Consider the following 22,837-nt stretch of genomic DNA (forward strand, 5'->3'; position numbering starts at 1 on the left):
TGACTTGAATAAGTAGTTTTTTAATAATTACTTATTCCTTATTTAATGACTTATTTAAAGAGTTTTTGATAAGTATTTTTCTAATTACATACATACGCACCAATTGTTAAGCGTTAAAAAAAATAACTCATTAGCTTATTACATTTTGGCACCGGCGAAACTAAACCAAACACTTTTTTTTATCTTCGTTTGACACCGGATAAATAGTTGATTTTACTAAGAAAAATCATAAATTATTTCAAATAAGCAAAACCCAAACAAACGCCCATTTAAAAAATGATTAACTCTTATCATAAATTTTGCTTGAATAAATCATTCAACCCACATACACGATTTGTTTTAGAATTTTGCACAAAACAACTATCATACTAAAATCCTAAGATTTTAATTTCAAATGCTATGACTACTGTTAACTTATTTCTATCAACTTTTCAAAGATGAGTTTTTCATGCTTCATTTTTGTTGGAGTAAATTACACGAATGGTCCTATGGTTTGGGATGATTTGCACGTTTAGTCCCTAACTTGTTTTTTTAACTCGGAAGGTTCCTACTGTTTATTTTTTTTACACGCTTGGTCCCTACTATTTGTTTTTGTTACGCGTTTGGTCCCTGTCTTACCTAAAAAGATTATTATTTAAATAGGGAAAAATTGAAGGTAGCTAATCTAAGGTAAAGGGTGGGGTTGGGAGTGTTTTATTTAAACAAATTTAAAAAATCAAGGGCAAAATTGTCTTTTTAACTAAGATAATGACCAAACGCATAACAAAAAAAAACAGTAAGGACCTTTCAAGTTAAAAAAATAAGTTAGAAACCATTTGTGTAATTTACTCTTTTTGATGTATATCAGTTGTGTTTAACAAAATAAATCATGAGTTCAAAGACATATTTCAATGTTTTTTCAAGAGAAATAAATACGTAATTTACTCGTTTGCCAATATAAACATCGCAGATTACTTTTTACCAAAAATCACAACATATTCTAAAAAATCATATAAATAAATACTTACATTTCTTTTCAGATAGTTTCTTTTATCAAAAAAATCATACATTTAATTTTTTTACTCGTAGCAACACATTTATATTTTGTTACCAATATGCACAACTTTACATACTGATATTTTCTTCTTCTTTCTTTATATTAATAAAACTGAAAAACTAAAAGCAAGAAATAGCCTCTTACTTTCATTTCTATTTATTACTGATTTGTATTTTCACTTCTTTTTTCTTATTCACGAATTATACATTGAAAAAATCTACTCAATTTTAGCATTTTCAATTTTTTCCTCATTATGATGACGTAATCTAATTATAGCAAGAGAAAATAGTTTAATATAATTGGATAAACTTTCCAAAAAAAACAATGCAATTATATGAAGAAATAAACAATTAAGATTTTGCAAGGAAATTATAACTCCCAAAACTCTACAAATTAAAATAAATAAAAAGAAACTTTACAATAAGTTAATAGGGGTAATGATCATTATGGTAACCTAAAGGAGATGCATGCAAAAAAAAAAGTAAAAAAGAAAAAAGAAGAAAAAAAAGATGTTGCTTACTATCTCTGTTATAAGGGCATTTTAGTCAAATCAACTTTGCCATCTTTCAACTCACACTACTCCAGAAGGAAGACGTAACACAAGTTGCCCACCCATAACACTGCACACAAAAAGAAAATGAAAAATATATTTTGTGTTTTTTTTTTTTGGATTAATCTAAAAAGGACCTTATATTTTGTCCTCAAATTTATTGTTGCTTGAAAAGGACTTTTTATTTTTTTTCGAAAAAAACCCTCGACCTTCTAAATGCTTACAAATAACCCCTCAACTTTTTAAGTTTTTCTCGAAAAAACCCTCACGTTTTACAATTTTTTTTTTAAGAAAAAATGACTAAAGGGACCATATCGGGAAAAAAAATAAATTAAAAAAAATACAAGGTCTTTTTTAGGGAAAAAATAAATTTGAGGTTTAATCATGAAAAAACACAGTATAAGATCTTTTATAAGATTAACCATTTTTTTCCAAAAAAAGTTTTAAAATGTGAGGGTTTTTTCGGGAAAAAAAAAAAGACAAAGTGGAGGGTTTTATCGGAAAAAATGAAAAAAATACAAGATCTATTTCGGAAGAAAAATAAAAATGAGGTCTAATCTGGAAAAAAAACAAAAAAATATAAGGTTTTTTATGAGATTAATCCAAATATATAAAATAAAGTTGTCACAAAATGTAAATAAAAAATTGGTTAATCTCATAAAAGACCTCATATTTTGTGTTTTTTCCTGATTAAATCTCAACTTCATTTTTTTGCCTGAACGAGACATTATATATTTTCATTTTTTCCGATTTGGCCCTTTTAGTCATTTTTTTTCAAAAATAGTTGTAAAATGTGAGGGTTTTTTCGAGAAAAACTAAAAAAGTTCAGGTTTTATTTGGAAGCATTTAAAAGGTTGAGGTTTTTTTCGGAAATTTTTTTTTTAACTTCAGGGCTTTTTCTGAAAAATGAAAAAAACACAAGTTTCTTTTCAGACAAAAAATAAATATGAGGTTTACTCCGGAAAAAACACAAAATATAAGTTCTTTTATGAGATTAACCCAAATCTTTATATATATATATATATATATATATATATATATATATATATATATATAACAAAATCGTGACAAAATGTAAATTAAAAAAAAAATGAAAGGAGAAAATATGGAAAACCTTTGAACATAGTAATAGCAGAAATCAGCAAGTATAAATGTTTGGACAATTTCAGAAAGGAGAACCATTGACGGCCATAATCCGTATCCTAAAGCTGTCAACAACCGTCCTCTAGTGTCCAACACCTGTTTCATTCGATGGAATGGAATCAGTCATTCCATTGGGAAATCAAAGAAGGAATGGAATGGTTGATTCCGTTGAAACGAACAGAAAAAAGTTGGTTGAATAGAATGGACCGTACATGAAGGAATCTCATTCCTTCATGGATGGTCTGTTCATTCCATTTTATTTGGAAAATAAAAAACTTTTTTTTTTATTTATTTCAATGGAATGTTTGGATATGATCAATAATGATTGGCTAAGCTTGTTGCAGTGGAATAAATTTTCATGAGTTTTTTATTTTATATGCAAAAACAATGAATAGTTTTATCTCTACTCTATAGATTATTTAAATTTAAATATAATTTAGTATACTTAAGGAATTTTTTATTTACAATAATAATAAATTAAACATAATACAAGTTCATTAAACCCAAATAAGATTATGACTACATATATATATAAGAATAGGTTATATTGCAATTTTTTAGAGTAAAAATGACACGAATGGTCCCTATTGTTTGGGGTAATTTGCACGCTTGGTCCCTAACTTATTTTTTTTTTAAACTCGGAAGGTCCCTACTGTTTGTTTTTGTTACGCGTTTGGTCCTTGATGTTTGTTTTTGTTACGTGTTTGGTCCCTGTCTTACATAAAAAGACTATTATTTAAATAGGGAAAAATAGTGGGGTAGGTAAGGTAAGGTGAGGGGATGGGGTTGGGGTGTGTTTATTTAAAAAATTAAAAAATCAAGGGCAAAATAGTCTTTTTAGGTAAGACGGAGACCAAGCATGTAACAAAAACAAACATTAGGTCCGAGTTAAAAAAAAATAAGTTAGGGACCAAATGTGCAAATTACCCTAAACCATAGGGACCATTCATGTAACTTACTCAATTTTTTAACTTATTCCATGATGGAATGAAACAAAATGGAAGGAATCTGATTCATTCAAGAATGTTTCATTCTATTCCATAAGAAAAAACAAAAGACTTTTTTTTTCACTCGAGTAGAATAAACCTTTCAATTCCTTCCTCTTATTCCATTATACCAAGCATCCATTAAAGTTGCAAAAAACACATCTTCCATGAAAATAAACACACAGAAAACTCTTTTTGGGTGCATAATGTATTTAAAAATGCAGAAATTTTTATGGATATTAATTAATTAATATACCTGGAGAATCCAATGTGCACAACTTAGAAACCTTGCAACTCCTAAAGCAAACACATAATGTGCTGTGAAAGGTTCAACAATCTAAAAAAAGAAAATAAAGTGAGAGGATTTATAATTTAATTTTTTTAAGCACCAATTAATGGGGAAATATAAAACAAACTGGGCCCACATACACAAGTTTCATAGCATATTTATAATTTAGGGTTAATCTTTAAAAAAAAAAAAAAAAAAAAAAAAAAAAAAAAAAAAAAAAACCCTTATATTTTGTGTTTTTTCTGATTAAACTTCAAATTTATTGTTTGCTTGAAAAAAACCTTGTATTTTTTTATTTTTTCCAAAAAAGCCCTTAACTTTGTATTTTTTTTCAAAAAGAACCTTCAACCTTCTAAATGCTTCCAAATAAACCCTCGACTTTTTTACTTTTTCTCAAAAAAAAAAAAACTCACATTTTACAATTATTTGGAAAAAATGACTAAAAGGACCAAATTGGGAAAAATGAAAATATTAACCCTATAAAATATGAAAATATTAATTAAATTACAGACCTTGGTATTCTGCATAACACGAAGTTGTGGAAGCACTGAAACAGCTTCAAGATAAACACAAAATGCCCAAAGAATCCTGTTTATAATGTGATGTTGTGTTGTAGGATGAATCACTAAAGACAATATAGCACAAGGAATCACCTACATTCAAATCATCAAATATAAACAATTTAATTAGTATTAGTATTAATTAATTAATCAATAGTGTCTTTTTGAGATTTGTGATAACTTACAATATAATAATTTGGGGCGTTGTCTTTTTCATGCATGTAACTTGCATTTAGGTTAAAACGCATCATATAAACAACCCAAATGGTGGTTGCTAATGTAGCCAAATCTAGCAAAGTGTGCACATCATATTCCATTACAAAACTGCAGTAGAGTCTAGAACCTAAGAAGATTGCTGTGAGTTCTTGTGATTTTAGTGAAAGACCTGAAATGAATCACCAATTAAGAGTAGCGATTAGATATTCTTGATTGAAATTTGATGAAAATCAGACGATAATCCTCAACCAATCAAATAATCAAGCATACCACAAAGATAATCAATTAAAGAAAGTAAATTCTTCGAAATAGTATTAGATTAAAAAATTCTTTGAAAGAAAATGAGTTTCGATCGTTAGAAATCAGCCATGGTCATTTGCAATGCGACAATTTTTGTGGATTCTAAACTTTTGGCCAAAAGAAAAAAAATTGTACAGATTTAACATTGTAGGTGGTGAAATAGTTGACTGAATTCCATTTTAATCTGTTTTTCGAGAGTATTAGGTTAGAGATTTGAACGCCTGGACGTATGTATTAAACCCATTTGAACTTTACAAGATCGAAGCGCAGCTCTTTCAGGAAGAAATGAGTAGAAATCACATGTATACAGTAAAATTTCGACATGCAATTTTGACAATTTTTTATTGATTCAGTTCAATTTTGACAAAACCTTCAATGAGAATCCAAAAACAACACATTCAACGAAACAAAAAACGATAATTTGCATAAACTGATCGCCGTCAACAAACCGATTGGAGCAGTGATGCATGCAAAAGGGGAAATTGAGAAATTATAACGGCAGAGGAAGCAAAATTGGGCGAATGCATGATTTTACCGGCGCAGGTTTTCTCGGTGGCGAGTTTATAAATAAGAACAGAGATTCCGAGAGCATGGACAGCCTCGGCGGCAATGAAGAGGCTATCGTGATCGTAAACCACCATACGGATAAAGACGAGGGCGGCGATGGCGCAGATAAACGCCAGGAACACCTTCACCTTGGGCGGTTGCCTCCGTACCCATGTCCGGACCACCTGGATCGGCCGTTTGGAACCCTTCATCGACATCGTCTTTCTGTTTCTCTCTCTAAAATCTAACGTTTTCTCTCTCTAGAAATTGGCGTAAAGCCGCGTAACATCCATCTATAAGGGTTTTGTGGTCGGTAAGTTTGGGAAATGTTTGTGTTTTTTCTATCTTCCAAAACTGTCTGGTAACTTTTTAATGCCTTGATTTACGGGATTCATTTCATGTAAAATATCTTTTTGGATGTATCAAATAAATTCTAAACTTTGCTCATATATGTAGAAATAAGGGTACTTATATTACAATTTAAAAGTTTTGTAAGAATTATAAATTGACAAAATTGATAAAATGTCCATGTGGTATGAATTTTTTTAGGGTTTTAGTCCAAATTCAGATTTTTTTGGCTTCGTAGTCCTTTTGAGCTAGTTTGGTTACGGATTTGGTCATTCGGTAAACTGAAATGACTTTAATATCCTTGGGCATTTATTTTCTATTTCTAAATTCAATTTTTTTAAGTTTTAATAATTATTATTCATTTTAATAATTAAAAAATAAAAGCTCTCTCTCTCTCTCTCTCTCTCTCTCTCTCTCTCTCTCTCTCTCTCTCTCTCTCTCTCTCTCTCTCTCTCTCTCTCTCTCTCTCTCTCTCTCTCTCTCTCTCTCTCTCTCTCTCTCTCTCTCTCTCTCTCCCTCCACAAAACAAGAAATTAAAAATCAAGTAAGAAGTATTCACCCCTTTTTATCTTTCGGTCTTCAAGAAAGAATCAAACTAAAACCAAAAAGATATCTAGAATCATGTCTATCAACAACAAGCATCTGATTTCATTTTTGAAAATAATCGTTCCTATCATCATAAATTTGATTTCTCACTTCTCAAACACTCGATTCATACAACATAGATTAACTCACACACTTCAAAATCATGTCATTGGGATGAACCCACTAGGCAAATCGATTATGCATCAAAAATTAAAACCAAATATCTCAAACTCATATGGTACACCCAAAACCTACGACTCAAGTATGTGTGTGTGAGTGAGTTTGATGCGAAGACAATCAAGCAAAGATTCTGATTATCAAGCTTACCGAAACTTTGATCTTGATCTCGGTCTCCCCTACCCCCTTTCTCTCTCAATTCTAGAAGATTAAGAAAATTGAATCGGTGCACCATTTTATCTACATTTTCTTATAGATAGAACTGGGAGAGAAGTGGAAATGGTAGTTTGATTGAGAACCGATTTTACAATCGGAAGGAGATGTCGTCTCTTTGCAGACCAGAAATTTTAGGCTTTCAATTTGCAACAAAATTTCTGATTTTGTTACCTAGAAAGTTTAGGCTTTTAATTTGCAACAAAAAAGCTATAATCAGACCAGTATGAAGTGATTTCTCCAGTTGGTTCATGGTTGATTGATGTTTAAGCATATCCATGCAAATCGCCACCATCTTCATTAAAATACTGGAGAAGGCGAACCAGATCTTCAGCTCCATCATTGTCGTTGCCACCACCACCGGAGAAGAAAAACCCTTAAGCTCGTCATCGCTACCAGATCTGCAAACGAGATACTCAGATCTGAAAATGAGGTCCTCAGATCTGAAAGTCACCATCTCCTTGAGCTCGTCTCTACTAAAAGAGAAGACCTACTAAGCGGCGGCATTAAGGCTTGCTTTAACAGGAGGAGCTCGTCATCTGAGGAGGAGATCGAAGACCCACGCACTCGATCTGATTTTTTCTTCTTGAAGGTGTTTATCCTAAAATCATTCATCAGATTTGATTTTTGTGTGTGTGGAGAAGAAGTATATGGTGGAGGTTATCAGAAAAATCAATTTATAGAAAAAAGAGGTGAAGGACACAGTGATAGTGGCGGACGATAGTTGAAGTGTGTATGTGTTCTGAAGTCTGTGTTCATGAATATGAATATGTGCTCTTTAGTTTGTATTTGCACAGAGAGAGAGGGAGGGAGAGAGAGAGAGAGAGAGGTGGACCCTTATTTTTTATTATTAAAATAATTATTAAAATAAATAAATAACTACTAAATTTTAGAAAAATGAAAAATAAATACCCCAAGGGTATTAAAGTCATTTCAGTTTATCGAGGGATCAAATCCACAATGAAACTAGCTCAAAAGGACCACGAAACCAAAAAAGTCGGAGTTAGGACTAAAACCCCAAAAATCTACATACCACAGGGACCATTTTTGCAATTTTGTCTTATCTACTCTAATAAATGAAAGTTTTTTTTTGCCACATGTCAAACTATCATTCAATTTGCCAAATGTCATTTTGTGGTTATTTTGAATTCATTTCTTATCCACATGTCATTTTATGAGTTTTTCTATTTTAATAAATTCCACATAATACTTTAATATAATAATTACAATAAATGTAGTAATAAATGAATATCAATTTCATTAATGAACTTACTTTCTTATTTTAAAATTTTAAAATTTTCAAATTAAAGTTTATTAGTTTATTTTGTTTATTTATTTAAATTTGAAAGATAAAAATAATCAATTTTAATAAGTCATTATTTTTCTTATTTTTTTATAAATCCAAAGTTATTAAATATTTAGACCTTTATATTTATTTTATTTTTAATTAACTCATATAATACATGAGTCTTACACCTAGTAAATTTAATAGACTAGATGAAAAGCTATATGATAAAGAAAAGACAAATTAATGGATAAAAATGATGGTTTAATCTAACTGAAATATATAAAATTATATAAATTGATATGTATTTTAATTGAGTTTTTTATAATTAATAAAGAGTTTATTTTGGAGAAATATATAAAAAAAATTCAATAAGATTTTTGAAATGTTAGTCTAGATAGCTTTTAAAAAACTAATTTATAGATTATTTTTACAAGTTAAAGTGAGATAGTTGATTGATATGTTAGCTTACTTTACAAACCCGAAATTAAACCTGAATTACTGGCTTTATGAATCAAATTTAGTTTATGATTAGATCGTTGTTGATACTTTAATAAGTTGTGTTTTTAAGTGACCGTGGTATGTTTGTTTATGATATGGTACTTGGAAGATATTAACTTGAAGTTGAAGTTAGTGAAAACTAGAATCAAATAGCTTAAAGTTGTAGTTTTATTTGTATAGAAATAATTTTTTGAAAGAAAACTTTTTCTAACGAGGGTTTTGGGATAACTTTTGTGTACCGACTAATCCTTTGTTACAAACATGAGGCTTTTGTCTGATGCACTTGAGTCACTGCAAACGAACCTTCATGACCACAAGGGTTGAGTAGTGTCAGGATTTGAACATGAGTCAATATTTTATACACTATGTCTTTCACATGCATTACCATGTAGGGATGAATGTGGAACGGAACCGGTACCGACCCGTACCATTCCCGATTTCCCGAAAACCGAATTTAATCAAAATTCAATCGTATGTACCAAACTGTATTAACATCACCGGTACCGGGAATAGTACTGGTTTTCGGTACTAGTACCAATACCGGCGGTACCGAATCCTAAATTTCGTGAATTTGAAGTACCGGGTACCGTCCTATATTTTTAAATTTGGTACGGTTCGGTACCGTTCCGGTACGGTACCGATACAAGATCCAGATTTGATATAAACTGTTCATCCCTATTATCAAGTCACGACGACTCAAATGGTTTGACAAAAATAACTATAAACCTTTAAAATGTACAAATTAATATCAAATATTTGTTTAAAATAAAAGTTTTAAACTGGTATTCTAAATTGAAACTATTTTTATTTTTTCATAAAAACTAAAGCTTTAAAAGCTGGTTGATGAGCATGTGTTTTCATAATTCTAATTTTAATCTGAACATCTTGAATTTTTACGGTAAGTTTGACAATATTATTTGGTAGTTGAAAGTTGAAAATTAGTTACCGATAATTATAAGTCGAAAGTTGTACCTTTTATTTTAATTAGAAGTGTTGAGAAAAAATAAGTTTTTTAAAATGTGTAAAATAATATAAACTATTTAAAATACCTTTTTGAATTAAAAAATTTATGTTTAAGATGAAACTTTAAATTCTTACGTTGAACAAAGCTTTTTTTTTAGTTCATTTCTTAAAAACCTAAAAACTACAAATTCAGAAAACTTGATTGTTGAATATACTTTAAAATTTAAATAAATAACATTAAGGGTGTGTTTGACAAAATTAGCTGTTAGCTGGAAGCGGGTAGCGGGTAGCTAGTAACAGGAAACTGTAGCTTTTATTTGTTATATAAATGTTTGGCAAAAGTAGCTGGAAGTTTTTGAAATATAAAATTACATAAAATGACAATTGATTAAAAATAAATAAATATATAAATATATTTTTAAGGGTAATTATGGAAATTAATTTAAAAAGCTCAGTAGCATTTTGTTAAACGCTACATGAAATAGCTTTTAGAATTGGAGCGTTTTGTTTAAACTAAAAACTAAACGCTCATACGGCCAAAGGAAACTTTTTGTTTAAATTGGAGCGTTTTGTCAAAAAACTAAAAGCTAGAAGCTCTCAAACGTTTCTAAAAGCTCTGTGTCAAACACGCCATAAAACTTTTTATTTAAGTTAAAAATTGATCAATTTGATAGTATATAGAAATTAATATGTGGATTATATGAACTTATTCCCGTTTTTTTATTAAATATTGTCAAATAAAGTGTTATATAAATGATATGTAGGGAATATTTGAAATATACGAAAACTACAAGATTGGGTACATTTCACGTATTTTACAAGTTAACTAACATGTGAGTAGTAGAAAAAGCGTTAAAGCTTTTTAACTTCACAACGTGTTTTAAATGATTGTTTTATATTTAACAAAAGAATATGAAAACACTAAATTCACATTTAAATACAAATATTTTTCAATAATACACTTACTATATTCTAGCAATATCAATTATATTATTTTATATCGTATTTAATGAGATAATTTAACATAAATTATCAGTAACCCTCGAAACAACTATTGTGAATTTTAACTGTTATTTTATTATTCTTCTACTTTAATTGCTCATTTATATTTTCGGTTTTATTACAAAAGCTAAACCAAGCAAAAAAATTTATTTTCTTAAATAAAAATAACCAAACTAGCTTTCTTTCGGTTTACGGTTACAGTTAATATTTTTGTTTCGGTTTGGATGCTTAATTCACAATCATAGGGTTAATACTTAATATTATAAAATTGAAAGTTGATTTGTCCGCTATAGTTTACGCTACATAACTATTTATGCTTAAAATAATACATTTAATACATTTTATATGAAACATAAATTGTTGTAACTATTTATGCTTAAAATAATATATTTTATATGATACATAAATTGTTGTATACGAAGAAAAATAATATTATACGAATCACTTTCCCATCTAATTGTCTCTTTTTTATTTAAGGATGCAAAATAAATAGATGTGGTATGTACATGAAATAATTTATAGCTTCATACCAACCGAAAGTAAATTTTATATATCTTATTTTTAAATAAAAAATAATTTACTTGTTTTGGTTCCAAGTGTAGAAACTTATGTAACATAACTATATGTAAACCTACTTCATACTAAATATATTGATGTGATATGTACACGACATAATTCATAGCTTCATACTAATTGAAAGTAAATTTTATAAATCTCATTTTTAAATAAAAAAATAGTTTACGTGTTTTGGTTCCAAGTGTAGAAACTTATGTAACTAGGGGTGCAAACGAGCCGAGCCGAGCCCGGTCAGGCTCGGCTCGGACTCGTTTAAGTTATATGAGGCTCAAGCTCGAGTTCGGCTCAATTCGAGCTTTCTTTTACTGAGTTCGGCCCGAGCTCGTAAAGAGTTATACAAGCTTGGCTCGGGCTTGGGCTCGACTCGTTTTTATCGGGCGTGCCTAAATAAGCTTAAGCTCGGCTCGAGCTCGTTAAAAAGCTCGTTTACTAATACCCGAAATTCATAATTCCCCTAATATGTTTTTATTTTAATATATATAAATAATAATAAATAATATTATATAAAGGCTCGTTTAATAAACAAGCTTAATATTAAGCTCGAGCTCGGCTCGGGCTCGTTTAAAATCGGTTTCAAGTCGAGCTTTTAACGATCCGATCTCGAGTAGCTCACGAGTAGCTTGACTCGTTTGCACCCCCATATGTAACATAATTATGTGTAAACCTACTTCGTTGCATGTAAGATTCATGTTTAAATGATCGTAACCGACACCCCATGTTACCGTGTACCATCTGACTTCTGACACTACAATACCATGCTTAGCAATTTTTTTTATCTATACATATAATTATAAATGGTATTTAAGTAAACGTGAATATGTCGAAATATGACTCAATTAATATAAATTTAACAACTAGTTTTAGGTGAGATATTAACCAGTCACTTAATGACAATATACAATTCGAATTAAAGATTGTTAGCATTGACATATCTAAGACGTTTGAATATTTGATGACTTGTCATTTTAAGTTTACGTAAAAATAGAAGCTAGATAAAAACCAACCAAACTTAATGTATTTCATTATACTGAAACTAGTTTATAACCCGTGAGAACCACAGTTACAAAATTAAAATTGGTATATAAATCAAAAAATTTAGAAAATTAAGTTGTTAAAATAAACATATATTATAATTTATTTTTCGTGACGTTGAAAAATCTCAAATCTACTACATTAATATTTCTTGAATTTCTTGAAAATGTAAACATAATAAGTGTAACAAAATTTGCTAAATATCCCTTAATCGAAGGATAGATGCGGTACATAATATTGATATATTTTGACATATAGTTTATGAGTATGGGTTGTAAAATGAAATTCAAATTGAAGAACCAAAACAATGACACGTGACGTCATATTAATTTAATAGCTTGACACATGGCATAATAAAATTAACCCTATTTATTTATTAGATAAGGAGATGTCAAACTAACATATTTTATTTGTTTTTTTTTATGAGAAGACATAAAAAAAAATAATAAATAAATAAAAAGATACTTTTCCATGTTAAATAGCCATATAGTTTCCATTCATTTATGTAGAATATCATCTTCGCCTAACCTAAAAAATGCAACCTCTACCTTTTCTCTATGGAACATCTAACACATCATCCTCCCACCGGCCACCGCTCTCACCTTCTTATCGGCAATCAAAGAATCAAATGTGTTTTTCTCTCGAATACATATTTGTGGCTTCATTTAGCTTTTCTTAATGACACACAAATAACATTAGCATAAATGAAAAGATATTAAGTGAGTAGCTCAAGTCAAATTACAAAATGTTTGAAATAGGAAACATACATCAATATCCATCTTACAGAATTTGGATCTATTCTTAAGTCAATTAAATGTTCTAAGACAGGCATCATCCGCAATAAGAATTCTTACTCGTCTTTCGGATATGAAAATGCTAACATTCCGCTCTTTCCAAATCATCCATAAGGTGGAGTAAAATCTAGAGACAATTGCATATTTTGGGTCCGGTTGTAGCTAACTCTCGAGTCTTCATCTCTAATAACTCATAGAGGACCTTCGAGTTCGATCCTTGGCTTTTTCAGCTTGTGTTTCACAACACACACACACACATACATATATATATATATATATATATATATACGTGTGTGTGTGTGTGTTTTGTTGTTAACCAAGGCTTCACAAGTCCAACAAAAGTTGTATCATGTTTTCTTACCCATTGCATTTGTGTTTTTTTTTTTCAAAACATAAGGCTAAATGAAGAGGTGCCATACTGTTGTATTAATTTAAAAATGAAAGATTTTCGGGTCTTATTTTTGGGACGCTACAAATATATTGGGTAAAGATGGGTATATGAAAGATGATATAGATGATGAGAGATGAAAGATGATATAGATGATGAGAGATGAAAGATGAAAGCTGAAATAGATGATGAGAGGCCTTGACTTTAAAGATTATCCATTTGTCTACCGGAGTATACATGATGACCACAGACTATTCTCGACATTCCAATGGAACGCTTGCATGATTGTAACCTGTAGGTGTTTTTGAACTAAGCGTTCACCGGGTGTACTCCATCCCCCCCCCCCCCCCCCCCAATGGTTACCTTATTGACATGTATTGCTAAGGAATCCCCTAAGCATTATTGTCTATCCTGAAGATAATCCTTAGGATAGGTCCTTTGAATTAGATAATTTATGGAAAAAAAGTGAGGATAATGGGAATGGGTAATTAGGTTGAATGATTTGATGAAAATAAAGAATTTAATTATTGTGGGTTGAAAACCCTATGTGCTTACCAGACTCCCAAGTCTGACCCACTCAGTTTCTTGTATTACAGGTAGTGGCACAAGAGCACATATGTGATGAACAAATGAGAGATTTATGGATTATAGGCCAGTAGAATAACAAATGTTTGTAAGGTTTGTACTATTTTTGTTTATGCTTATGTATTATATTGATGATGACATCCCAAAGCTTTTAATATAACTAAAATACATTTCTTCGGAAATGCTATGATAATATCTTTATCATATTTTGGGAACAAATTCCGCAATATTATTCTTCGAAAGGATACTCTGATTTTGTAACAACGTGAATTTCAAAAAACAATTTTTCATTTTTCAAGCACAATAATACTCATACAATATTCTCATAATCTCATGTTTATCGGATGTCATCACAATAAAACATATCCCAGAATCTCAAAAACGTAATCTTCTGCCAGTGTGTACAAATCATGCCGACACCTTCCCGTGATCCTCGGTAGTACCTGAAACACATATCACATAACACGGTAAACATAAATGCTTAGTGAGTTCCCCAAAATACCACATAGAACACATAAGTCACTCGAGGCTATAACTCGGTAAGACCCTCTGGTCAATGTGTCTCAGCAAGACCCTCCAATCCCGTAGCTCGTTGGACCCTCCAATTCGGTCTAGCTCGTTGGACCCTCCGGTCCGGTCTGGTTGAGGACCCTCTGGCCTCGTAAGTCGTTGGACACTCCGGTCCAGTCTAACATCGCATAGCATACATAAATCATAAAGCACATAATCTCAAGCAAGCACATAACATGTAAGACCCTCCGGTATGCACATAGATGCCACTCTAGGTAATGTATAGTGAGAAGACTCACCTTCGTTAGCAGGTAACCGACAAGCACTCGGAATCTTGGACTAGCCTCCTCCTAACACATAAGACAAGCATCTCAATCATTATCCGTCTTATTACTCTTTATACCTTAAGTCCACTTTTCCTCTTTTGACCTTCAGGATGAGTAAAAGACCATTTTACCCCTCCTAGCCCCACCTGCCCCCTTACTGGCCCACTCATGAAGTCAATAGAAGTCAACCTGGGTCAACATTCCATGTTGACCTGACTCGCCGAGTGCACACCTGTGACTCACCGAGTCCCCTCAAATTCTCCATGATCTTCCTAGGGTTCGCTCAGCTCACTGAGTTGACTCCCAACTCGATGAGTCAACATTGGTCAAGGCTACTGGATCATACCCGCTACAACTTGTCGAGTCATCCTAGGGACTCGGCGAGTTGGCTCCATTGGATTACTCATTCAGCCACCTGAGGTCAGATCTGCAGTCCTAAATCATAGATCTAACCTCTTACTACCCCAAAGTCGCGTAAAGGTCCAATCTTGATGTCCATGCATGGTGTATTTTGCATTATAAACCATAAAAAAATCCATTAATGGTTCCTAGCTTCAAAGCCCAGTGGTTGCTCCACCATGGCTGCTCACTTTCGGACTCTCTGGACCCTCCAATGTCCAGATCTATGCTACCAGCTCATAAGAGGGGTTTGATGCATTCAAAACCCCACCAAGAAGGTAATACAAGCCCTAATCCACAAAAGAAAGATCTACTCAAATAGGGAAGAAAGAGGGTCTGAATTGATACCTCAAACTAACGCTCCTTGGTTGTAAATCACGGATCTACAACCTTCTCTGGCCCCTTTGGCTTGAAACCTTCCTCTTCCTTGCAAGACACCCACCAAGAAGCTCCACATGGCTCTCACTCTTGCCCAAAGCACTCAGGTTTCGTTTAGGGTTCTCTCCTCTGAAGGGTAGCCTTAATAGGAGACCTTAAGCGCCTTTAAATAGGTCCCAAACCCCGGAAGTTAGGGTTTCTCTGCCCAGCACCTACTCGGCGAGTCCCTCCCCTGACTCGTCGAGTCCACTCATTAAACCACGGGAGAAATAAGACTCAACTTGGTGAGTTGGACCCACAACTCGTCGAGTCTCTCCTTCAATATCAAGTTAAACATACACAATCATATCCCTGAAAATCCAGATGTTACAATTCTCCCCCAATTAAATTAGATTTTGCCCTCGAAATCACTCCTCAACATACAGATCTTGCGCCAATGATAGGATCTCATACCACATAGTTATCACCCTCTCTGGACACTTGAATGCAACCAGGGGTTCCCAATCCCGGAAGAAAACCAACCCTTCTGATTCTCTCCAGACATAATCCAACAATCGGCTACTGATCACTCATGCCAAACATAGTAACGATCTGAATCACGCCCCCAAGAAACGTTTAACATCCGGATTCCTAGGTATCCTAATTTGTTCTTTTATTTTTGGGAATTGTGAGGAGACTCGGCGAGTTGGCGTCTAAACTCGCCGAGTATGGTCACGGATTTGTATGCGAGTTCATAGCTGGACTCGGCGATTTCATGAGTGGACTCGGCGAGTCCACGCTGTTTAATGAAACCCTAATTTCCAGGGTTTGAGACTTATTTAAAGGCCCTTAGGGCCGTCATTTGCGGCCACCAACCCCCAGAGAGAAACCCTAAGAGATCTAGAGCATTTGTGAGGAAGGAGAGGTCATTCTTGATCCTTTTGTGGGTGTTTTTGCAAGAAGGAGGTGACCAAGGCAAGAGGAGGCTGAAGGAGGAGCGATTGTGGTGATTTCTGAGTTCTTAGAGATCATATTGAGGTATTTTGCTCGGAGCTTCTTTAGTTTTGATGTTGATTCTTAGTGTTAGGGTTTTCTAACCCTTTTAGAGGATGAATAAGTGGAACATTTGGTCCCTTCTCGAGTCTATGTTCTGGATCTGGACCCAAAGAGGTCCAGAGACCTTAACCCTTGGAGCTTTATGAGTTATTTTGGGAGCCATGAGCTTGGGATGTCATTTTTGGGGCTAAATCACCAATTTGGACCATTTAGATGTTATATGAGTGTCAAGGTGTGAACTTTACGTGATTATCATGTTTGGGAAGGCCAGATCTATGAATGTAGGGAACAGATCTAACCTCAGGAGGCCTATGGAGTTTGTGCATGGCATGAACTCGCTGAGTCCGAAGAACAGACTCGGCGAGTAGGATAAAGGTTTTCCCGTAAATCACTCAGTGAGTGGACTTGCCGAGTTGGGGAATAACTCGGTGAGTCAGGGGGACTGGAGTTCAAGGCGGAACTCGCCGAGTTGTTCTTGAGACTCGGCGAGTTGAGTCAGGGTGGCCCCGCGATTCATGCCAGGTGGAACTCATCGAGTCAGGGGAAGTACTCGACGTGCCAAGAGAGGGACTAAGAGAGTCAGTGGACACGTGTAGACTCGCCGAGTCGCCCTAGTGCACTCGACGAGTCGGGTCAAAGTTTGACTGTTGATCTTGTTGACTTTTAGGGTTGAGTACAGTTGTATTTATGAGAGTATTACTTTATGTGATTAGGCGGAGGCTAGATCACATTTCACTACTAGAAAAACAGCCTTTTACGTCGCTCATTGCGCGTCGTAAAACACTCAGACGACGCGCAAATGCACGTCAAGAAAGGCCATGTCATAAAGAGAGACGACGCGCTTTTGCGCGTCGTCTATAGACGACGCGCATTTACGACGTGTGGTTATGACACGCAATGCGTATCAAGGAAGGCCCTGTCATAAAGGAAGACGACACGCATTTGCATGTCGTAACCTTATGACGCGCGTGTTTATGACACGCAATGCGTATCAAGGAAGCCCCTGTCAAGAAAGGTCATGTCATAATGAAGTCGACACACATTTTTGCGTATCATAATTTTAAATGTTCTAAAAAACTATATATTTATATATTTATTAATTTTTAAATTAAATTTGCATTTAATGTCTCATAATAGAAATAAAATATCATATACAAAAAAATACAATCCATTGCATAAAATTTAATGTCATACAATTCTATTTCTTACAATATCTAAATTTACATCTAATGTACTGTATACATCAAATTCCAACTAAGTAAAGTTGCATCTTGCCTTTCATAATTCTTTAAGACTATATGGATAAGCAGTTGTATATTGGCCCATCTCACTCATGAATGACTTAGCCAAATTCAACTCCAAGTCTTTACTGCATCTTGCTGATAATGCTGCAAGATTTGAATCAAGTGGCTTCATATTCCTTTCTTCCATCAACTTTACCTGATGCACAAAATACATGAAACAAACTACAAGGTCTTTATCCACTAAAATCAACAAAACATACAAATTGCAAACAAGAAATAAAACCTCAAATTTTGTTGCATCAAAGTTCAAACACATACCCACAAAGAACACTAGTTGTCCATGGAACAACCTTGCGATATTCTGCCCACACCTCTTTGTATTTATGTGCACATTTGGATTCGTCTCTTCTCTCTCGCCAGCTCAGCAGAATCAGAAGATAAATTGGATAAAAATATGGAACTGGAGAACTGCAATCACATGTTTCATATTATAATATCATATATAGTAGTTGACTTTTCAAGTCAAAACAAATAAATTTAAATTTAAGTAGAATGGTATAATAAATAAATAAATTTAATTTTTTGCAAATTTACCTAATCACACAGGGTAAGCTGAAGGATAGTGCAAATAACAGATCTCCAAGGTAATCGCAGTGCCTTGCTATTCCCCTTCATAAATAATAATTAAAAAAATATATTATTGTGCATTTAAAAAGGTAGTAGGAATGAAACAAATAATGATTAGAAACTAAAATACTGATGAAATGTATGTATGTCATGCATAAGAAAAGATAGTATTATTATTATTGTAAAAATAAAACAGGAAAGGAAAAGGAAAGGTGACTGCTGACCTTAACATGTGTATTAGGAACAAAAGCAGCTTGGTCCCACGTTGTAGCAGTTGATGTTATCCACCATTCCATCTTCTATGAATAACTTCACTTGGATACAAACTGTTTCGTGTGTTGAACCTTAGAAGCCAACTATAAACCTGCTTCCATTGGTCCAAATGATGTGTAAATGACATATGGAACCATGGTATAATATTATAAGCAAATCTAGTTAGTGCAAATGTACTATCAGTTATTAGTTTATTACAGCATCCTACTTAGTACTTACGTTTCTTCCGATTACAACATTGTAAAAGTGAAAAATCTACCAAAACACAAAGCTAACAAAATAGATTTTCAGGTAGAAAGTATAACCTGGCAGCAGAAGACACGTATCTAAAACATTCTAAAAAACCTGCAAAAACAAAACATTTATTAAAAAATATATAAATATACAAAAAAAACAAGTTTTATTTTTTAGAAAATACCATGCCAGAGGTATTGCACATCTGTGCAAGCTCTTGACATAAAGATTTAGCAATATTATCTTGAACATTTCGTGCAAAATTTATGCAAATCCAGCTGGTGACTGTTCCACCATTGACCATTTTCTGTCAAAAATAAAGATCATTAGAATGCAAGAAATTTAAACACGTAAAAAAACAGTTAGTTATAGAGTTAGTGCTTCAACATAAGGATAAGGATCCCTTTCACGTCCTGTGTCATGGTATTTAAGCTAGAAAAGGAAAAAAAAGATGGAAATACATCAAATTTTGGCTAATTTTTATACCAAATTCTTTAGCATAAGGATCCTAGCCATAAGCATTGTGACTAACATTCTGCAAAAACAAAGCACATATTTATAGAGTTAGTTCTTCAACATTGCTTCAATTTTTTTTTGTTCAGATTAATGGTGCCCCAGTTGGACTTCATCCCATTGAGTATATCTCCTGTAATGTTTAATTCAGTTACTTAGTAACAAATTCAAGATTCCCAATTTAAATAACCACAATTTATTAAACTAAAAAAATTATTACTCAAAATGAATCACCTTAGTATGATATCTTACATCATGAATGCGTTTCTCCTGCTTCATACTCCAAATATGAACAAATATAAATTATCATTATAATTAGTGTTTCAATTTAAGTACAATATAGGAAAAAAAGATGAATAATGCTTGTAAAAAGAAAAATATAACCTTTGCAGTGGTGTCATCGGAACACAAAGCCAATAGTGAACCTGTTGGGTCCCACTTCACACAATTAACAACAAACCTGATGCCCATAAAATATTTTAACAGGGTGATTTTCAGCAATTACTCGAGACCAACATCTTAACAATGATGTAAACTACTTGTCCTCTGTCTAAGGGTAAATTTGGAAGAATTTATTTCATCTACATCACTATCCACAAAATTCATCATTCATGAAACTTAGATAATATTGTTGGGTTTTGAGCAATCTAACACTTCCTAAGTGTGCATGCAACCCTAATAAACCTTGGATCTATGTTTGTCTAAATACATGCAAAATAATAATTTTCCAAGGTTTATAACCTATCTAACATGGCATGGGGAACATTTCAACATAAAAGAGTTAGAAGAGATTACATACCTTTGTTGTGTTGGGTTCTTAGGAGTTTGAGGGCCAAGCACCAATAGTGTGAATGCCTCAAATGGAATCACAAACACCACAAACTCTTGGAAAACTTTGAGAGAGTATACACACTCTTGTATTTTCGGCCACACACATGCACACACACACTAGAACACTAGCTTTCTCTTAGGCTATCTTAGGCTACCTTTCATGCTCCATAAGCATGCTTATATAGTATGCATGGTTAGGGTGAAACCCTAATAACCCATGTCTTTTCCTATTCCAAGGATCCATGGGTTAAAAGCTCCATGGATCATCCATGGACTTCCACATAAGCCTAGCCCATTAACAAATGAGTATTAGCCCACACTATATAAAACAAATAGCCCATAATTTAATTAGTATTCCTTTTAATCTCTAAATTAATCCATAATTAATTTAAGACTAAAACTAATTAAATAACGTAACTTCATATTAATATATTATAACTCATAATATATTAATACACATATGTGTATAACTCTCATAAAATTATCCATAATAGTTTGGATGAGATGCAACCCAAATGGACCATGCCGGTCGGGTCAAGTATATACCAAATAAGTTATGGACTTAGACACCTTATCCAACAGACTCCCACTTGGATAAGTCTAATAACTATATTTGCCTATAACTTCAGGAACCAACCAACAATCGTAGCTCTCGAAAACTCCCTCGAACAATGAAGACTCTGTCGAACTATGAAGCGCCATTTTAGATAAGTGATCACATAATCCTCTGTTCTCATGATATCAGCCGGACAAACACATGGAACTATGTCTTGCTTATTGTCTAGCAGTTGTTTCTCGATTATCCGATTTGTTTGACGAAGAACTTCACTGAACACATCGGTTTAGTTCTGACCAGGCCTGGTATATGGGTCAACACAAAATCATCGAGGGGCCCGGATATCGCTTCTATTTCTAGAAGGAACAGATAAACTTCGACTGATATGCTTGTTCTACTACTTATTGAATTGTACACAAAGGCACGTTTTATAACATCAAGTTACTGATGCGTTTACGTGCAATCAATGCACAACCAACTCATAGGTAACAACTCATATCTCTAGGTTTAAAGATTTATATGATGTTATCGTCTCACGATCACTCGAGATAAATTCCATGAAGTGATACAAGTGAGCGTGGGTTTATACCAATACTCATAACTTATGAGTACTCATGAATGTTGCAGCAACCATTGCCATGCCTAAACACCTTTAAGGCATCTACAAACCCAATTCATGACAATCTTGATTCATACCTACTTCCGACGTATGATCGATTGTGGAGGTTTGAACAAATTAATTATTCTGGAAGTCAAAACATGCAAAACTGAAACAATAGTAAATAATTGACAATGATAGTAACACTTTACTCATAAATAAATCACAAATTTTATTCATCATCAAACGTCGATTACATTTTACAAGTTTCAGGAAAACTATCTAATCTGTAAAACTAATATCGTCCCTCAGCCCGATGCGTCTCGCATGCTGAAAATGCTTAACCCTCGTCAGTCCCTTCGTAAGGGGATCTGCAGGATTCTCATCTGACGATATCCTCCTTGTCACAAGGAGTCCTTCTTCAATCTTGTGCCTTATGAAGTGATATTTTCTGTCAATGTGTCGGGACCTGCCATGATCTCTTGGTTCCTTGGCTAAGATAACCGCAGCATTGTTGTCACAGAAAATCTCTATAGGTTCCTTAATAGCTGGGCGGCAGTCTCTAAGGCATACCCCCAAAAAGAGATTGGTAACGAAACTCGACTCATCATTGAGCGAACCATGTCCAACAAGGTACGATTACGCCTCTCAGCTACACCATTCAGCTGTGGTGTCCTGGGAGGAGTCAATTGTGAGACAATCCCACACTCCTTAAGATAGTCAAGGAACTCGGTACTAAGATACTCACCACCTCGATCGGATCGAAGCATCTTAATGTTCCTGCCCAATTGATTTTCTACTTCCTGTTTGAATTCCTTAAACCTTTCAAAGGTTTCGGACTTGTGTTTGATCAAGTAGACATACCCATATCTACTATAATCGTCAATAAAAGTCACATAATACCGATTAGCGTCCCTTGTGGCGGTTTTGAATGGCCCACATACATCAGTATGTATTAGGTCCAACAAACCTTCACCCCTCTCACAAGTTCCAGTGAAGGGTGATTTTGTCATTTTTCCAAGTAGACAAGATTCACAACTATCATCTGATTTGAGGTCAAATGATGCCAAGACTCCACTCTTTTGGAGTTGGTCTATGCGTTTCTTGTTTACATGTCCAAGACGACAATGCCACAATGATGCTTTATCTAGGCTAGTAGAAGAATCAATATACAACACATTATTTCCTAAGTTGTCTACAATCGACACAGTTTCATACACGCCATCACAAGGTAATGC

At 33.4% G+C, this 22,837-nt stretch overlaps 1 protein-coding gene across 1 annotated transcript; it reads right to left on the bottom strand.

Moving 5' to 3' along the window:
- Window positions 1-1,366: 1,366 nt before the first annotated feature.
- On the bottom strand, window positions 1,367-5,935 carry LOC111888750 (uncharacterized). The gene is made up of 6 exons (XM_023884864.3): window positions 5,616-5,935; window positions 4,750-4,949; window positions 4,517-4,657; window positions 3,972-4,052; window positions 2,701-2,825; window positions 1,367-1,656 (listed from the first exon to the last, which is right to left on the bottom strand). The coding sequence occupies exons 1-6, from the start codon at window positions 5,842-5,844 to the stop codon at window positions 1,608-1,610; spliced, it is 825 nt and encodes a 274-aa protein (XP_023740632.1). The 5' UTR covers window positions 5,845-5,935; the 3' UTR covers window positions 1,367-1,607.
- Window positions 5,936-22,837: the final 16,902 nt, after the last annotated feature.

Source organism: Lactuca sativa, chromosome 2 (genome assembly GCF_002870075.4).
Source record: "Lactuca sativa cultivar Salinas chromosome 2, Lsat_Salinas_v11, whole genome shotgun sequence".
In the NCBI taxonomy this organism is placed as follows: Eukaryota; Viridiplantae; Streptophyta; class Magnoliopsida; order Asterales; family Asteraceae; genus Lactuca; species Lactuca sativa.